The sequence below is a fragment of the Scylla paramamosain genome, chromosome 17 (assembly GCF_035594125.1).
Source record: "Scylla paramamosain isolate STU-SP2022 chromosome 17, ASM3559412v1, whole genome shotgun sequence".
In the NCBI taxonomy this organism is placed as follows: Eukaryota; Metazoa; Arthropoda; class Malacostraca; order Decapoda; family Portunidae; genus Scylla; species Scylla paramamosain.
In genome coordinates, this window is record NC_087167.1 from 8513532 (window position 1) to 8529690 (window position 16159).

General features: G+C 39.7%; 1 protein-coding gene across 2 annotated transcripts; it reads left to right on the forward strand.

Annotated features, from left to right (window-relative positions):
- The first annotated feature begins 1141 nt into the window (after positions 1–1141).
- On the forward strand, positions 1142–15808 carry LOC135108430 (tRNA-dihydrouridine(47) synthase [NAD(P)(+)]-like). 2 transcript variants are annotated; one of them, XM_064019396.1, is made up of 14 exons: positions 1142–1279; positions 2461–2630; positions 3437–3564; positions 4052–4277; positions 5594–5690; positions 6088–6576; positions 7346–7540; positions 8288–8404; positions 10793–10969; positions 11352–11511; positions 11831–11982; positions 13280–13458; positions 14609–14692; positions 15444–15808. In XM_064019396.1, the coding sequence occupies exons 2-13, from the start codon at positions 2584–2586 to the stop codon at positions 14676–14678; spliced, it is 2037 nt and encodes a 678-aa protein (XP_063875466.1). In that variant the 5' UTR covers positions 1142–1279; positions 2461–2583; the 3' UTR covers positions 14679–14692; positions 15444–15808. The 2 variants fall into 2 exon arrangements, with proteins under 2 accessions (XP_063875466.1, XP_063875467.1); XM_064019397.1 differs by having other exon boundaries at positions 1183–1279; positions 2458–2630; positions 15444–15682.
- Positions 15809–16159: the final 351 nt, after the last annotated feature.

Below are 16159 nucleotides of genomic sequence, written 5' to 3' on the forward strand. Positions count from 1 at the left end.
AGGAAGTCTTTCATTCATCATGTCATTTTGATCTTTATTTGCAGCAGAGAGCTGCTGGTCAAATTTCTTTTGAGTTGCCAGAACATCCACCGTGTCGCTGATAGAGGGATCCGTGGCAGAAGAGCTCTCAGCGACAGTGCCGTTGGGCATCGCCGGGGAGCTCACCGCGGCGCCCAGCACCACGACGAAACCTGCGATGCAACTGAACTGGAAAGCAAATCGAAGCATTCAAGATTTTGCCCGAAGAGAAATGTGAAACACATAGGGCTGGCTTGATTGATGTACAACATTACGCTTGCCCGAAGGCATCCTGATAACCTCTTGCACAGTGAGACTATCTTTTTCAAGTGTTTGCGTAATTATTGTGAAAGCTTAACAAGAAACGTAGTGGATGTGAATGCATAAGGATACTTGCGTAATATTTGCTGACCTCGGCATTACTAACTACCTCTTCAATAAATGTGCTTTTCGACTGGAATTATCTTCAGTCACTTTTATTCAAATGTATCGTTGTTGTTGTTGTACGTCCAGTCTACTTATTTTAGATATAACCGAAAATACATGAAAACTAAATGAACTGTCATAGTTGTTGATTACTAACAAATGATGATAGATGACTAGATGAATAAATAAAATCCTTCCCTGCTGAATTATGAAGTTAAGATGATAGTAAAATTAATCCGTAAAACAAGGCTGCTGAAAAAAACAAAAACAAAAATAGCTGTGTAGATTTGGTCCTCAGCTTGCTTGTCGAAAAATACCTTAAAATCAAGTGCGTCTGCATGAAGACAACGCAGGCAGGAATAATGTCGAAGCTGGTTCACAGTAACTGCAACTACCTGTGTGGTCTATCAAGGCAACACGGAAACGCACGGGTTATAAACGGAAATTAATTATTAAGTAAGTGAAAATAAATGAATGTGTAAATAAAAAGAAAAGTGTACCTAAATTATATATTTAAGTACTGCCTCTGAGTTTGTCTATACACGTATATATATGATAACATCCTGTTGAATTATATTTTCATTGATTAATTTGCATTAGCTAACATGAAGAAAAAGAAGAGGAAAACATACAGGATATGCTCGGTATATTGCACTTTGTCAAGGTTGCAGTTCAAAACTTCAAACTCAATGCAGTACGCATTTTCGATGTCAGTTCTGCTTCCAGTGCAATCCACGTGCTTTTGTTTACCAACAAATCCTGCTGGGAGAAGCGGCTGGCTCACGACCTCATCACCTCTTCCAATTTATGAAGATAGCTGCCGTGCACCTCTGAAGTGAGTGGCAGCTATTGTAAATGTGGTGACCTAGAATACCTAAAGGAGAAAACTAGTTGGATTTTGAGTGATAAGACAGTAATAGAGGGGATTAACCGGCGATGGACAGGGCTGCTCTTGAGTACGCGAAATGAAAGAAACGAGTGAAATGAAGTAGCTAAATTTATTTAAACTCTTGTAGAATTTGGACCCTGCAGGACACCAACCTGACATTAATCCTGCAGGGCGCCAGCAAAACAGTATCTTGTTGAAAAGTTTCACCTCACCTTTGTGGTGGCGGGTGAGAACCTTTTGGCATCTCCCTGTGAGACGGCAGGGGCTCCTCAATAAGGTTTCGTTGGTGTCCTGGAGGGTCAGTGCTCTGCAGAGTTAATTTTATCAATCCATTTAGTTCTTTTTATAGTTTTATGTGTAAAATTTATTTTATGGCAATTAAGATGACTTTTTCCTCCATAAAAAGGGCTCAAACCTTTCCCCTAGGCTTCATATGCAATGAGGCCTCCCATTGGCTAATGTCATCCCTGTTGGTCACTACTGTGCACCAGGCAGTCACTACTACCTAGTATGATGCCATGATATCAATATTTGCATAAGTAATGTTTTTGTTTTTATTATTATTATTATTATTATTATTATTATTATTATTATTATTATTATCATTATCATCACTGTTGGTGTTAAAGGAATTGTAAATCAAAATACCATTGATGATTGTTGGCACCAGGTGATCTGTCCTCATACCTAAATACATTCTTCTCTCTACTGCTAGCTTGCATTTTGCCTTATGTACATATTTAAGTGTTGTTTACTTTATAGTTAATATTTTGTAATGTACAGTTAGCCTACATGAAATAAATATTGCATGCTTAAATACATTGAGAAGTTCTTTACTAAATATGCTTTGTTGAAATGCTGGTTCATCTTATGGTGATTTTTTTTCCCTTGAATGATCTTTTTTAGTCTCTCAAAATATTAATTCCATTTCCCTTTCAATCCACTAAAGTATCAATTACATTTTTTCCCGTCTTTTACCCACAGTTTTCGATTGCTAACTCCTGCTCTGCATCGTAAAGACATTGCATTTATAGTAGTACAGAGTGTTTAGGAGTTGTGGAGAGACCTGCTTGCAACATATTCACCATGAGAGCAATAGCATTAAGAGATTAAATCTTGACCAGCAGATTTGTTGTCTGGAAGCTGTTAACATCAAGAAGCAAGAGTGTATAGAAAGGCAGAAAGACCAAGAGGAAGATACCTGGCAAGAGGGGTGGTTGGCAGACAGGAAGAGGAGGTGCTGAGGCAGGATGAGCAATATTGACATCAAGGATGTTGTTGCTCACATCAAAAAAGAGTAAGTATTGGTTGGTCTGATTTACAAAGAGTGAACTTTGGTCAGGTTTGCAAATCTACAAAATCTATCCAACTGAAGACCAAGGGGTGAAAAGTAGCTATCAAATTAGGATCTTTTCCGTGAATTTTTTAGCTTAAGAAACACCTAGAAATCACAAGTCTTGTCTGGAGAGTAGGGATCCTGGTCATCTTGAGGAATTCAGTGCTTGGCCAAGAAGTCCTGGGTCCAGTGTGAAGAAGAGACCAAAAGTGTGGGAGTCAGGAAACTGGGAGCTGTCTCATGATGCTGTGTAAGGGATTGTGATTTGAGAGACAAGAACACAACAGTGCACCTGATAGTCTTTCTAGAACAGGACTTAAGAAATGTTTGCAGCATCAGAACTAAAAGGGGAGTCATAAGGGAGGCACTTAGAAGAATAATTTAATTAAAATCCAAAAAAGTGAGCCACTTTTTTTGTTCCTTGGCTTAAGATTGGACACTTTGTGAATAGACTCATATTTAGTCCTGCACACCATATAGTAGTTATTCTGTGCTCTTTACAGTTTCTTTTCAAGATAGAAAATATTGCTTCCTAATTGTTCCCTCATTCTTTCAAAATGAGGGATGAAAGATATCATTAGTAAGCAGAACCAGATCAGTGGTAACACATTAGCTTTTAAAATTTCACAGGTTGTTTAATTTAATTTATCTCCAGAATTTTATAGGCTTGTCATAAGGTGTTCCAATCCTAATAAAATGTCTAGTCAATGTGAGAACTTGGCTCCTCCACAACATGTCTTTCCTTAACTCACTGTTCTCATCTGCAGATTTATAATTCCACCGGAACCACGTGAAACAAAGGCAGAGGCAAAGGATGAGGATGACAAGGCTTCTGCCACAGAACCAGAACAGGACAAAACTTCAGAGCCACCACGCAAGAAGCAGAAACTTACAGGTTAGTTCAGAAGATGGGAAAAGAATGTGATAGGATAAGAGAAAGAATAATTATGTTAGGACAGGGACAAAGAGGATGGTGATTGCAAAGGAAGGGCTCTGAGTAGAAGGTGAGCATGAACCATACAGGTGTTGAGAAATGAGCAGGAGAAATTAATATATGGATGGACCGAGGGACACACTATCCACCCAATTGATGGATATACTAAACAAATGGCATTTTAAGTAGCACAGAAGTACTCTGGCAGGGAAACAGACAGAGATAGACAGGCAGCTGAATCAAACCATATAGATTTGTATGAAAACTGTGAGCAGATTTATGGGTAGATATAAATACATAAAAACTGTAAGTGAGCAAAGACATAGATGACAGCAAATCAACAGTTGCCTCAGAAACAAACAATGTTTAAATTGATTATGTAAAAATAATGATTATATCCATCACCCACACTTTCTTCATTACCTCTCCACCCGCTAATCTTCCTCAGGCACCCACAAGAACCGGCCCAAGCTAGTGAAGGCTCCAAGGAGTTCCAAGCTCTGCCGTGCTTTGTGGTGCCTTGAGAAGGGGGATGAGACGTCCTCCTGCTCCTATCCCAAGTGTGACTTCATGCATGACATCTCAGCATTCTTGAGTGCTAAACCATCAGATCTTGGGCCGGAGTGCCATAACTTCCGCACTTATGGAAGGTGTCACTATGGCCTGGTGTGCCGGTGAGTGTGTGTGTGTGTGTGTGTGTGTGTGTGTGTGTGTTGATAGTTTAGTTTACTTTAGTCTCAGCTGATGCCTTTTCCAGAAAACTGCCTCAGAGGTTTAGGCCATGGCAAAATGTCTCCATCTGTACCTGTCCATGCATCTCTCTCTCTCTCTCTCTCTCTCTCTCTCTCTCTCTCTCTCTCTCTCTCTCTCTCTCTCTCTCTCTCTCTCTCTCTCTCTCTCTCTCTCTCTCTCTCTCTCTCTCTCTCTCTCTCTCTCTCTCTCTCTCTCTCTCTCTCTCTCTCTCTCTCTCTCTCTCTCTCTCTCTCTCTCTCTCTCTCTCTCTCTCTCTCTCTCTCTCTCTCTCTCTCTCTCTCTCTCTCTCTCTCTCTCTCTCTCTCTCTCTCTCTCTCTCTCTCTCTCTTGTACACACTGGATGCAAGCAATGGTCATGGCCAGAAACTATTGTGAATGAGTGCATTTAGTACTCTGATAAACTGAATCACCTTTGGGGTATAATTGATGGAGAAGATGGAAGCTCTGTAGAGTAAACAGAAGTGGATGGAAGAAATTAAGTGAATTTATTTTCCTTACAATGAGAGGGCTTCCTCTGTACATGTTTTGCTTGAAAAATGCAATACTTTATTGTTGTGATATCTTGCCTCTTAACCGTCTCACACATTGAAAGTTGGATAAGTTCATCTTTCCACTGCAACCTGTCTGGAGCAAGGCATCCTGGCGGGTGAGCCTGATGATGCATATTGAAACATTATCTGACACACAGGATCTTATAATTTCAGATCTGAGACAGTTGGTGATTAATTCATTTGTGTAGGCTTGAGCTCTATCTTCAGTGTTTCAAATTATGAAGTGATTCTGACAGAAACTTTATTTTTGTAGTTCTTTTTGGCAAACCACACCAAACAAAGTATGTTTTGATGCTAATCTTATGGTGCAGGACAGGACTAACAGTGATGATGTAAAAAAAAAAAAGAAAGGTGGGAGTCTATTTCAAAGAGTGTGATGAGGTAAATGTGATGTGTTACTACAGTGTGAGAGATGCTAAAGCAAATGAGAAATCAGAATTGAGAGCATCATTGGTGCAATAGAATAGATTGAGAAGGGAAAGGATGAGAATAATTGAGCAAGACTTGTCTAACATTTTGTGTTGTAACTCATAGATAAATTGCACTTCAATATGTAGCTCAGCAAGCTGTCATGAGCTGATGGAGGGTAACCCACATAAATGTGGAACCTACCCTTGAAAATAATGATGACAACTATGAAATGCCCTTTTACTGGTAATGGTTATTCCTCAATTATGTCTATTCAGGTTTGGGGGTGACCACATTGAAGGAGAAAGGAATAAAGTGGAGCAGCGACCCAATGGAGTGACTGGTCCTGCCACCAGCAACACTCTCAAGAAGGAGGTGAGTGGTAGGGTGTCTCTTGCCATAGAGAAGCAGTCACAGTGAGGTTAATAAGAAGGAAAGCAAGATGAATAAGGGTTGAGATTTTGTTCTTTGTTCATTCTACTATTATTTTTTGTGTAAGTAAGATGAATAAGGATTGAAATTTTGTTTTTTGTTCATTCTGTTATTTTTGTGTAAGGAAGATGAATAAGGGTTGACATTTTTCTTTTGTTCATTCTATCATTATTTTTCTGTTCCTGCCATAGATTTTAGTTTTAGGGAAAGGTAAGTTGCTAAACAGAAGAAGGTTGATAGCTATATTAGTGAATCTATAGATTGGTTTAAGTGTTGAAAAAATCTTTTTCATACTTGGAAAAAAAAGGTTACCCCTCTCACTTTCTCCCTCGCCTGACAGGTCCAGCACCTCTTGAGGAAACGGCAGTATGACTTCACTAAGGCAAAGGAAGCCAACCGTAAGGCCCAGAGTGAGGTAGCCAAAAATGCTGACAAAGCTAAGAATTCTGAAAAGACCACTGGTACTCCTGATAGCACTACCACTGTCCCAGCCACTGCCATTGACAACAGTGATACGCAAGCTAACATAGTCACAGGAACACCAACCACTGACGCCACAGCTGATGTTTCTGCTCCCCCTTCCACCACAGACAGTGAATCTCAGGACCAGTCATTAAATGCTGACAAAAACACTGAAACTACACCTTCTCAGTCTGGCCCAGAGGACATCATGACACCTGTAGAAAATGGAGAAAAGTGTGACACAAAGGTTGTCATTAAGAATGGGGAGAAGACAGCCTGTGAGGGTAATGGGCAGACACATCATCTTGGCCCAGCTTCAGATGAGGACCTTGTGAAGCCAACTGCAGGAGAGAGAAGGAAGAAAACAGTAAGGATAAGCATCTGTGCCACTTTTCCATAACATTTAGACTTATTCTTTTTGTGTGTGTTTTTTAGTTTGATTTTGGGCTCACTTCCCATAGGATTTAAGTCCTTAAGTAGTGGTACATTGCTGACAATCTTAGTCATATGGTACTATTAAAAGTATAAAGTGTTTTTGTCAGTGTCTTGTTCTGATGTTCAAATTGGCAAGTATTGCCTTTGTGGGATATAATGAAGTCTGTATTCTCCTGTGAGGAAGGAGAAATTATTTACTTTTACTTTTTATTTGATTTATTCATTATCTTCTCTCTCTTGAACCCCTTGAAGCAAGACCATGTAGTTGCAAAGGGTTAGAAAATAAGTGGACCTTTATCGAGTGTCATTTTCTGGTTGCCATTGATTTGTTTTATTTGAAGAGGAAAGTTCAAAACCCTGTTTACTAAATGGTTGAACTGGATGGTAATCACCTTTCTGTTATAACATGTATTAAATATGATTGCAGAGATGGACAGCAAAGAGACCTATCATAGAGATGGGTAGAATTCAGTCCATTTAAATTACTGCATTATAGTTTCAATACATAATTTTCTTCTGAAAGATCAAATTTACCATCAAATTATGGCAAGGTTCCTCCCCCTCTTCACAGTCTTGAAAATTGTGGTGGCATGTTATTGTATATTTGTATTTTCTAGAATTTACAAATTTTGCATTAACTATCACTGGTAGCTTTTTCACTTTCTCATGTCATGAAGTCAACCATGCACCACCATCTACAGATTGACTGGCGAGGGAAGACTTACCTGGCACCCCTCACCACCCTGGGCAACCTGCCATTCCGGCGCATCTGCAAGAAATTTGGGGCTGACATTACCTGTGGAGAGATGGCCCTTGCTGCCAACCTGCTTCAGGGCTTCCCCAGTGAGTGGGCACTGGTCAAGAGACACGCCTCTGAGGATTGCTTTGGCATACAGGTGAAGGCAGTGACAGGGGTGCCTACTTGTTGGCTGTGAGTGGACTGCATCATTAGTTTGTGCAAGCTTAGTGTTGGCATCTTACTTTTGTGTAATAACAAAACTAGGGCAATGAAGGAGGACATTGGTTATAGGCTAGAAAGGATAGAGATAAGGATGATTAAGTGGATATGTTGTGCATCACTGAACAAGAGATTAGAGATCACTGATGATGAACTGGGGAAGAATGATAGTTCATTGAATTAGTCTGGTGATGAGAAGAGGTCTTCATCCATGTTGAGAAGACACCAGAGGCTGATTGGACTTAAAGAATCAGTGTGAAAATACTTTGTAGATTTTCTAGTAGTAGATCCAAGAGAACTTGGAGTGAACTATGCAGAAGGACCTCAGCAACTAGGCTGGTCCAGGGAGACTGCTAGAGACTGTTCAGCCTGGCAGTTGCTGTTAGGTGAAGTTTGCTGACACACTTGAGATATGGATGGGTTTTCATGATGTTGGTGGTGATGAGTAATTAGAAAGAAGAAAATGTCTGTAATAAGATAGCTGAAATATTGCAAAGTTGTACCATATTGAAAAAAAAGTCTTGGATTTGAGGCACAAACTTGTCCATCATTTGGATGCATCCCTGTGCTCCCAGTATTGAAGAAGTTAAGGTAAACAAGAGGAACACTTAAGATATCAGATTTACGGACTCTCTTCTTTAATTTAAAGTGCTTGTCTTTCTTCCCATCCCCTCCTGTCTGGCAGCTGTGTGGAAGCAATGCAGAGACCATGGTCAAGTGTGCCCAGCTGCTGGATGAGAATGCTGACTTTGACTTTATGGACATCAACATGGGGTGTCCTATTGATCTTATTTACAAACAGGTCATTATTACTGGTGCTATTATTATTATTAGTTTTTATATTTATTTATTTATTTATTTTGCATTTTCATTTTCATTTTTTTTATTGTGAGAAATGTTTAGATCAAGTGTGAGAGGTGTGAATTTGAGAGGTAAGCCACATAAGGGATGGATAGATAGCATTAAGGAGTTCTTAAAGACAAGAGGACTGACACTAGAGCATAGTAGAATGATTGTACAAAAGGGAATGGAGAGCAGTTCTGAGTGTGTGAGGGATGACACAGCCTTATGACCTCTGAGGAAGGTGCCACACATCGATGGTCTCATGCAGGAGTGAGGCATTTGGGTTTGACTGGGGAGAGTACTTTTTATGAAGGAATCTTATTCCAGACTAAACTGTTCAAGGTGTGTGACTGATCTCTGTCAAGTGAGGGCAGCAGTACTTTCTCTTCTCTGTCGGAGGCCAAGGAACTACAAGAGTGGTGTGAATGTGTGTAAATATAAAAGTTGTGTGTCTTGTCTTGGCTACCCCTTTCTTGGGGAGACAGCCTTGGTACACAGGGTGTAACATGAATTTCTGTGGATATTGTCAGAGGTGAAAGTGCAGGTTAATCAAAGTAAAAAATGTTCAGTGCACATAGGCATTTGAGGTGTTGTTTAGCTGTGGTGTGAAATTCAAGTTTGACTTGGTGACATACAATGGGCTGGGTTGGTAACCATGGTGGAGAAGCACCATGTCCACACACTCCACATTACTTGAAGTTATGTACTACATTATGAACATATTTATTGTCTTGTTTTGGAGGGAAACTGTGTGTGGCTGACCAGCAACCAGCTGATTTCCTGCTAGCCTCACTCCTTTCCCCTCCCTGCCCAGGCAGCCATGGTGCCATGCAGCCTATTATTTTTATTTATTATTTATTAGATCCATATTATCATTGTGTAATGTTTATTGGTAAATCACCTATATGTTGCTATCACTGGAAACCTCCAAAACTTGCAGAAATCATGACTGAATAATGCACAATCTCACCAATGAACATTCAGGTCTATGCATTCCACCACAAATACTTGCCCGGCCCGGCAGTTGCATCTGTTGCCTGGCCACACTTGAATTTCATACCACAGCTAAACAACACATCAACTGCATATGTGCTTAGAACATTTTTTTAAATTAGATTTACCTGTACCTGCAGCAATATCCACAGAAACTTGTGTTACACCCTGTCTGTATGATGTATGTATGTACATGTTATTCATTTATTTGTTTACTTTTTTATTTATTTATTTATTTTTTTTTTTTTCTATCAAAAGGAATAGAAATTTGTCAACACTAGTCTTGCTCATTTCCTTAAACAAATAGCTCATCCCAAGACACCAGGTGTAGGACCATGCCTCTGTATTCCATGCATGGCTGTAGGAGGTGATGGAAAAGATGAGATGAGGGGATTAGGGTTCTCCTCTGTGTTTCTGCCTACCATGAGACAAGGCATAGAGGGGAAAAGATTAATTTCCTCCAGAACCCTGCTAATTGCATCAATGTGCCTGGATGTGATACAAAAGAGACTAAGAGGGGAGAGTTTGAGGGTATGTTTGAGAGACACAAATGATATGTATCAGCTATGTATTATGTGGAGCAGAGGATGAAAGGCAGAGGTAAAGGGAAGTCTGAAGAGTGGAAAGTGGTCAGGTGTAAAGAAGAGTCACAGAAGGGTGGCATTTTCATTAAGCCTTGAAATGTAGTAGGATGTGTTGGAATGGAAGGCTATCAAGTCTGATTGATGGATGTAGAAGAGGATACGGGACTCTGACATTGTTGCAGTAGAAATAGAGTAAGGAATTAATGTTTATTGAATTACATGAGTACAAAAGGGAGTGAATGCTGGGGAAGCTGCTGGTGTGGTCAAATATCCAGAGTGGCAGTGTGAATTGAGTGATACACTAGGTGAGATTGTTGAGTGTGTTTCATGAGCGGTACGGCTCTTAGACCATTTAGTAACTTTTGTTTGCCAGGATAATATATTTTTTTTTTTTTTTGGCTAATGATTTCCAGTGGAGTTTGAGTATTTAAAATTTTATTGTATGCAGGTGTAAATTTTTAACAATTTTGGATTTAAAGGTGTTGATAAATTTCTAAAGTTAACCTTTGTGAAGTGTAACATGGCTGAGAGAAAGACAGGCATATGTATAAAGAGAACACTCATAATGATATAATTATAGAATCATCCTTCCATTTTAGTTTATCTTGTCTCAGATGAGCTCCTATGTAAAGGAAAATAACAGTATACTAGTGGATGATATCCCAATCTTTCTGCTGTATATATCACAACAGGCAAATCTATGTAGATCCATCTTTACACTCATCTATGTCTTCATGTTCCTGATCACCATGCTCATCCTTGCCATTCAGGGTGGGGGCAGTGCCTTGATGCGCCGCCAGGGATGTCTGGAGCAGATGGTGAGGGGCATGACACAGGTGTTGAGCCGGCCACTGACTCTCAAGATGCGCACAGCTGTGTACCGTGACACCAAGGTGGCTCACAACCTGGTCCAGCGCGCCAAGCTGTGGGACATCTCTATGGTGACGGTGGGTGTGGTGGGATCCACGGTGAAGTGGTGTGCATGATGTGGCACAGGGCTGTAGTGGTGGTGCAGTGAGTAATGCTAAGTTAAGTGATGTAGGTTGGGAAGATGACATGTGAGAAGAGTGACAGGGTGAGGTACAGCAGTGTTGTGTAGTGATGTAGGATGAAGTATAGTGCATAGAAACTTGCTGTGGTCTTCAGTGTAGCTCATTAACTCTGCTATTTGATGCAGTGATGATTCAAGGTCATGAAAGATAACAATTTTATCTCTCATCACTGTTATGTATTACTCCTCTATCTGTTTCTAAACCTCATCATCCCAAGTACAGAACATAGTGATCTAGTAATGATGATGATGATGATGATGATGATGTGGACTTGCAGATTCATGGCCGGTCAAAGGAGCAGCGGTACCTCAAACTGGCTGACTGGGATTATGTGGGACAATGTGCAGTGGCAGCCCAGCCCATGCCTCTCTTTGGTAATGGGGACGTGCTCTCCTATGAGGACTATAATGCCTGCCTCAACAATACTGGGGTGGCAGGTGAGTGACATCATACCATCTGCTGTGTTATTTTGTGGTACAGTAATTCCTTACCATTTGCAGGCTCTTCAGTTGTAGAACTTTTGGTTTGCTTGTGGATAGTAGTATATACATTTAGATTAATGTGTTGGACTATAGCTCTTATGCACAAAGTTGGTGGTGGCAGAGCAGCTGTTTTCTAGTGCATACAGATTCCAGCTTTTGCTATGGTGTTGGGGAATTTATCTTTTATGTACAAGAATTTATTGTATTTGTAGACTTTCTTATCAAATTAATTTAAAAATACACTTTTCTATTATGCTTTTCCTTATTGTATCAGGTATAATGATTGCCCGAGGCGCCCTCATCAAGCCGTGGGTGTTCCAGGAGATCAAGGAGCAGCGTCACTGGGATATCAGCTCCTCAGAGAGGCTAGACATGCTGCGGGACTTCACCAACTTTGGCCTGGAGCACTGGGGCAGTGACAATGAGGTGTGTGTATCCTGCCAGCCCTGGCTGGAGGGAGCGGGGTGGGTGGGGAGGAATTTCTTGCTTTGTCCTCTTAATGTTTGGTTTCCTGGTTGTCACAGCTCTTCTACCTTCTACCGACTCCATCACTTACCTGGGTAATAATGTCTGCAGGAATTATCTTATTTCTTGTACTATCTCAATAACACCTTACTTCAACAGATAGAGGGAGAAATTTCTGTGAGGTGCCAAAACTGATCCTTCCACGGAGTCCCCTTATGAATGCCACTCTCTCTCTCTCTCTCTCTCTCTCTCTCTCTCTCTCTCTCTCTCTCTCTCTCTCTCTCTCTCTCTCTCTCTCTCTCTCTCTCTCTCTCTCTCTCTCTCTCTCTCTCTCTCTCTCTCTCTCTCTCTCTCTCTCTCTCTCTCTCTCTCTCTCTCTCTCTCTCTCTCTCTCTCTCTCTCTCTCTCTCTCTCTCTCTCTCTCTCTCTCTCTCTCTCTCTCTCTCTCTCTCTCTCTCTCTCTTGTAATAGGTACTGAAGGTACTGAATAATAATAATGATAATAGTAATAATAATAATAATAATAATAATAATAATAATAATAATAATAATAATAATAATAATAATAATGACCTGAATAAATAAAAATGCAATTCCTAAAAATTGCATAATTATTTGTTACGACCAGATTCAGCTCCTCTTATAGCTGCCCTAATTTTGATCAGCTCTCACTAAGCTGCCACCCTTGCAGCCCAGTATGGGGCAAATTACTATGTGAGTCCAGGCACTTCACTGGTTGCAAAACAGCTGGAGCCTCAAGATCTCCATCCTGTCTCAACCCACATGGAAAATACAATGCAAACTTCTCACACATGCTGAGAAAGGACTTGCAAGTACTGTACAGGAAGGACAGACACAAGTACAATTAAACTAGACCATTATGTTTTATGAGCAAACCACCCACAACAGCATCCACTCACTGTTCAGTAAGATATTTGGACAACCCAGCTTCGTGCTTAAGGGTTAAATGTGGATTTCACTCCACTGCTCCATATTCCAGTATGGATTTTATAAATGTATGTGTGTGTGCATGTGTTATTCATCTGTAATGCATTGTGGAAATGATACTTGTACAGACATTCTACCATAAGATGTTACTGTGTACTTGGACTGTTTTGTGTTACAAATGTTATAACTGTTGAGCATCATGTGCACACACACACACACACACACACACACACACACACACACACACACACACACACACACACACACACACACACACACACACACACACACTGTATCTCCATTCCTCCAGGGTGTGGAGAAGACTCGAAGGTTCCTGCTGGAATGGCTGTCGTTCCTGCACCGCTATGTCCCAGTTGGCCTTCTGGAGAGCACCCAAAAAATCAATCAGCAACCACCTGCCTTCAGGGGGAGGGACGACCTTGAGACACTGATGGCCTCACGCAGTGTTAATGATTGGATCAAGATCAGGTGAGGTGGCATGGGGATGAATTGAGTTATTTTTGAGTTGGAATTGACAAGGCTGACTGGAATGGTTTCTGTTGAACTTTGGTTGGGCAGATTTATGCTAGATCAGACTGTGTAGATTGGGCATTATGGAGCTATTCAAGGCTGGAATGGACTGGTGGGACTTCAATTGGATCTCTATTTTTGACTAGATCCAAAAGAGATGTGCTTCACTAGGCTTGGTGGACTGGACTAGCTTGTGATTGATGTTTTAAAAATAAGCTGAGTTTTGGCTTTGAATTCATATATCCTTTTATATACCAGGCTAGCAATCTCTCTCAGGGTGGCCCAGACAGAACACCAAACATTCATACACATATCATTCACTGCACAAGATTTTCTACTTTCTCTCACCCTTGTTCTATCCACGTCTGTAATGCAAGAGTTAACCAGTATTCTCAGTCATTCATCCCTTTCTATGATAAACTCTGGAACTCCCTGCCTGCTTCTGTATTTCCTCCTTCCTATGACTTGAACTCTTTCAAGAGGGAGGTTTTAAGACACTTATCTTCCATTATTTAATATTCTTTTTGGCTTTTCTTTGGGAACTGGCACTCAAGTAAGCCTTTTCTTACTTCAAAAAATTTTACTGCCCTTGGCCAGTGGCCCTTTTACATAAAAAAAAAAAAAAAAAAATATATATATATATATATATATATATATATATATATATATATATATATATATATATATATATATATATATATATATATATATATATATATATATATATATATATATATATATATATATATATATATATATATATATATATATATATATATATATATATATATATATATATATATATATATATTCCCTGACTATAATAGTTTAAATTATGATTTTTCAACTGTACAGTGATGTGAAATTAATGTCAAGTGAAATTGGTGGTTCATTCAATTTTCCTTTTGTACATAGAAAATTTTGATTTTGAAAGCTCGTATCAAAGCACCAAGAAAATTTAATTAGCTGAAACATTCAGTTTCCACTGGCTGTGAAGTAACAGGTTCCTCAGCATAAGTCAGTCTAAAGTGCTTTACTATTATTTTTCAGCTATTTTGTGGGTCCATGGGGCACAGTTGTTGATATATCTGTTTGCCTTTGTTGACAGTGAGATGCTCCTGGGATCAGTACCAGCTGACTTTGCATTCCTGCCCAAACATAAGGCCAATGCATACTAGTGGGCAGTGCACAGGTATGATGTTAAGTTATTGTCCAACATTCACTTCAGATTTAATCTGGATTAGGGGACAGATATATTTGAAAGTATTAAGGATGGTAACACACTCATAGAACCTGTGTCTCTTCAAAAATGGATAGTCAAGACAAGGTACGTGTGCAAATACACACACACACACACACACACACACACACACACACACACACCAATAACTATATAAAAAAAAATCAGTCACCAGTCAAAGAAATAAATTATAGGAGAGACATATAACCTGCTGAGAAACATAAGGGTTGCATTCACCTATATGGATGAAGGAATGGTGAGAAACTTCATAGTCACAATGATACAACCAAGATTGGAATATGCAGCAGCAGTGTGGTCACCAAGCACAAAAAGTAACATGAGAAAAGTTAGTCCAAAGACCAGCAACAAAACGTACCAATCCTAAGAGAGATGTCACATGAGGAGGGGCTATCAGAATTAGATTTGATAACACTAGAACAAAGAAGAGGAAGAAAGTGACCTGATTGTAATTTTTAGATATATAGGATATGAGAGACACAAGAGGACATGGAAGCAAAATAAAAAGGGACAACTATAGGAGAGATATAAAAAAGAATAATATTCATTCTTGTGAGTGAGTTGCGCATGCATATCTGTATTTTTGCTAATCAAGGTCTGATAGCAGAACTGGTCTTCTTGTGTACCTTAATAGATCCCTCCCTTTTGAAGCAATTTGCTAAGTTTGCTGCACACTTCCTTGCAGTGTCAGACTGTTGGGAGTGGCAGCACCTCAACTGCTGACCATGAGAGAGCAGCAGCTACAGCATGATGATGGGCATCACCACCTAGCTCCATCAGTCATGACAAGTGCTTCCCTTCTGTATTAGGGTCCTATATTATTTTTTATCATTTATCAACTATTTTAAACTGAGGATGAGGTCAACAGAAATCACTGTGTGGAACAATTAGTTGTGTGTACCTAAAGAAACAATTATCCCAAGACTTTTGTTGTTGTATATATACCTTCATTTCCATCCTCAGATTTTAATTGCACTGATGCACATTGTAATGGTATTATTGATCCAAGAAATATTTGTTAACTGAAAGAGAAATCAGTCTTTTAAGAGACAGGATGTGTTTTATTGCTTTATTATTAAATCCTTCACTCTTATCATTTATTGAAGCCATTTATTGTCAGTTTTCATCCAGTTTCTTTTTATTCTCATCAGATGCACCAGATGCAGGAGGGAGGTAGAAAACTAGGCATTTCAAACAACACCAAACCCAAAGCAGCCTTCTAGGTTGACTGATTTTGCTTATGCCAAGATGAGTTGAGAGCTTGGGAGGATGATGTTGGGAGAGGTCTCTCAAAGTATCAGTGAGATGAGTGTTTCATTACTAGAGATGCCTCATGGTTAGGTAGGAGAAATAAGGTTATAGAGTTTTCAACACTGAAAGGCAAACAGAAATTGGTAAGTA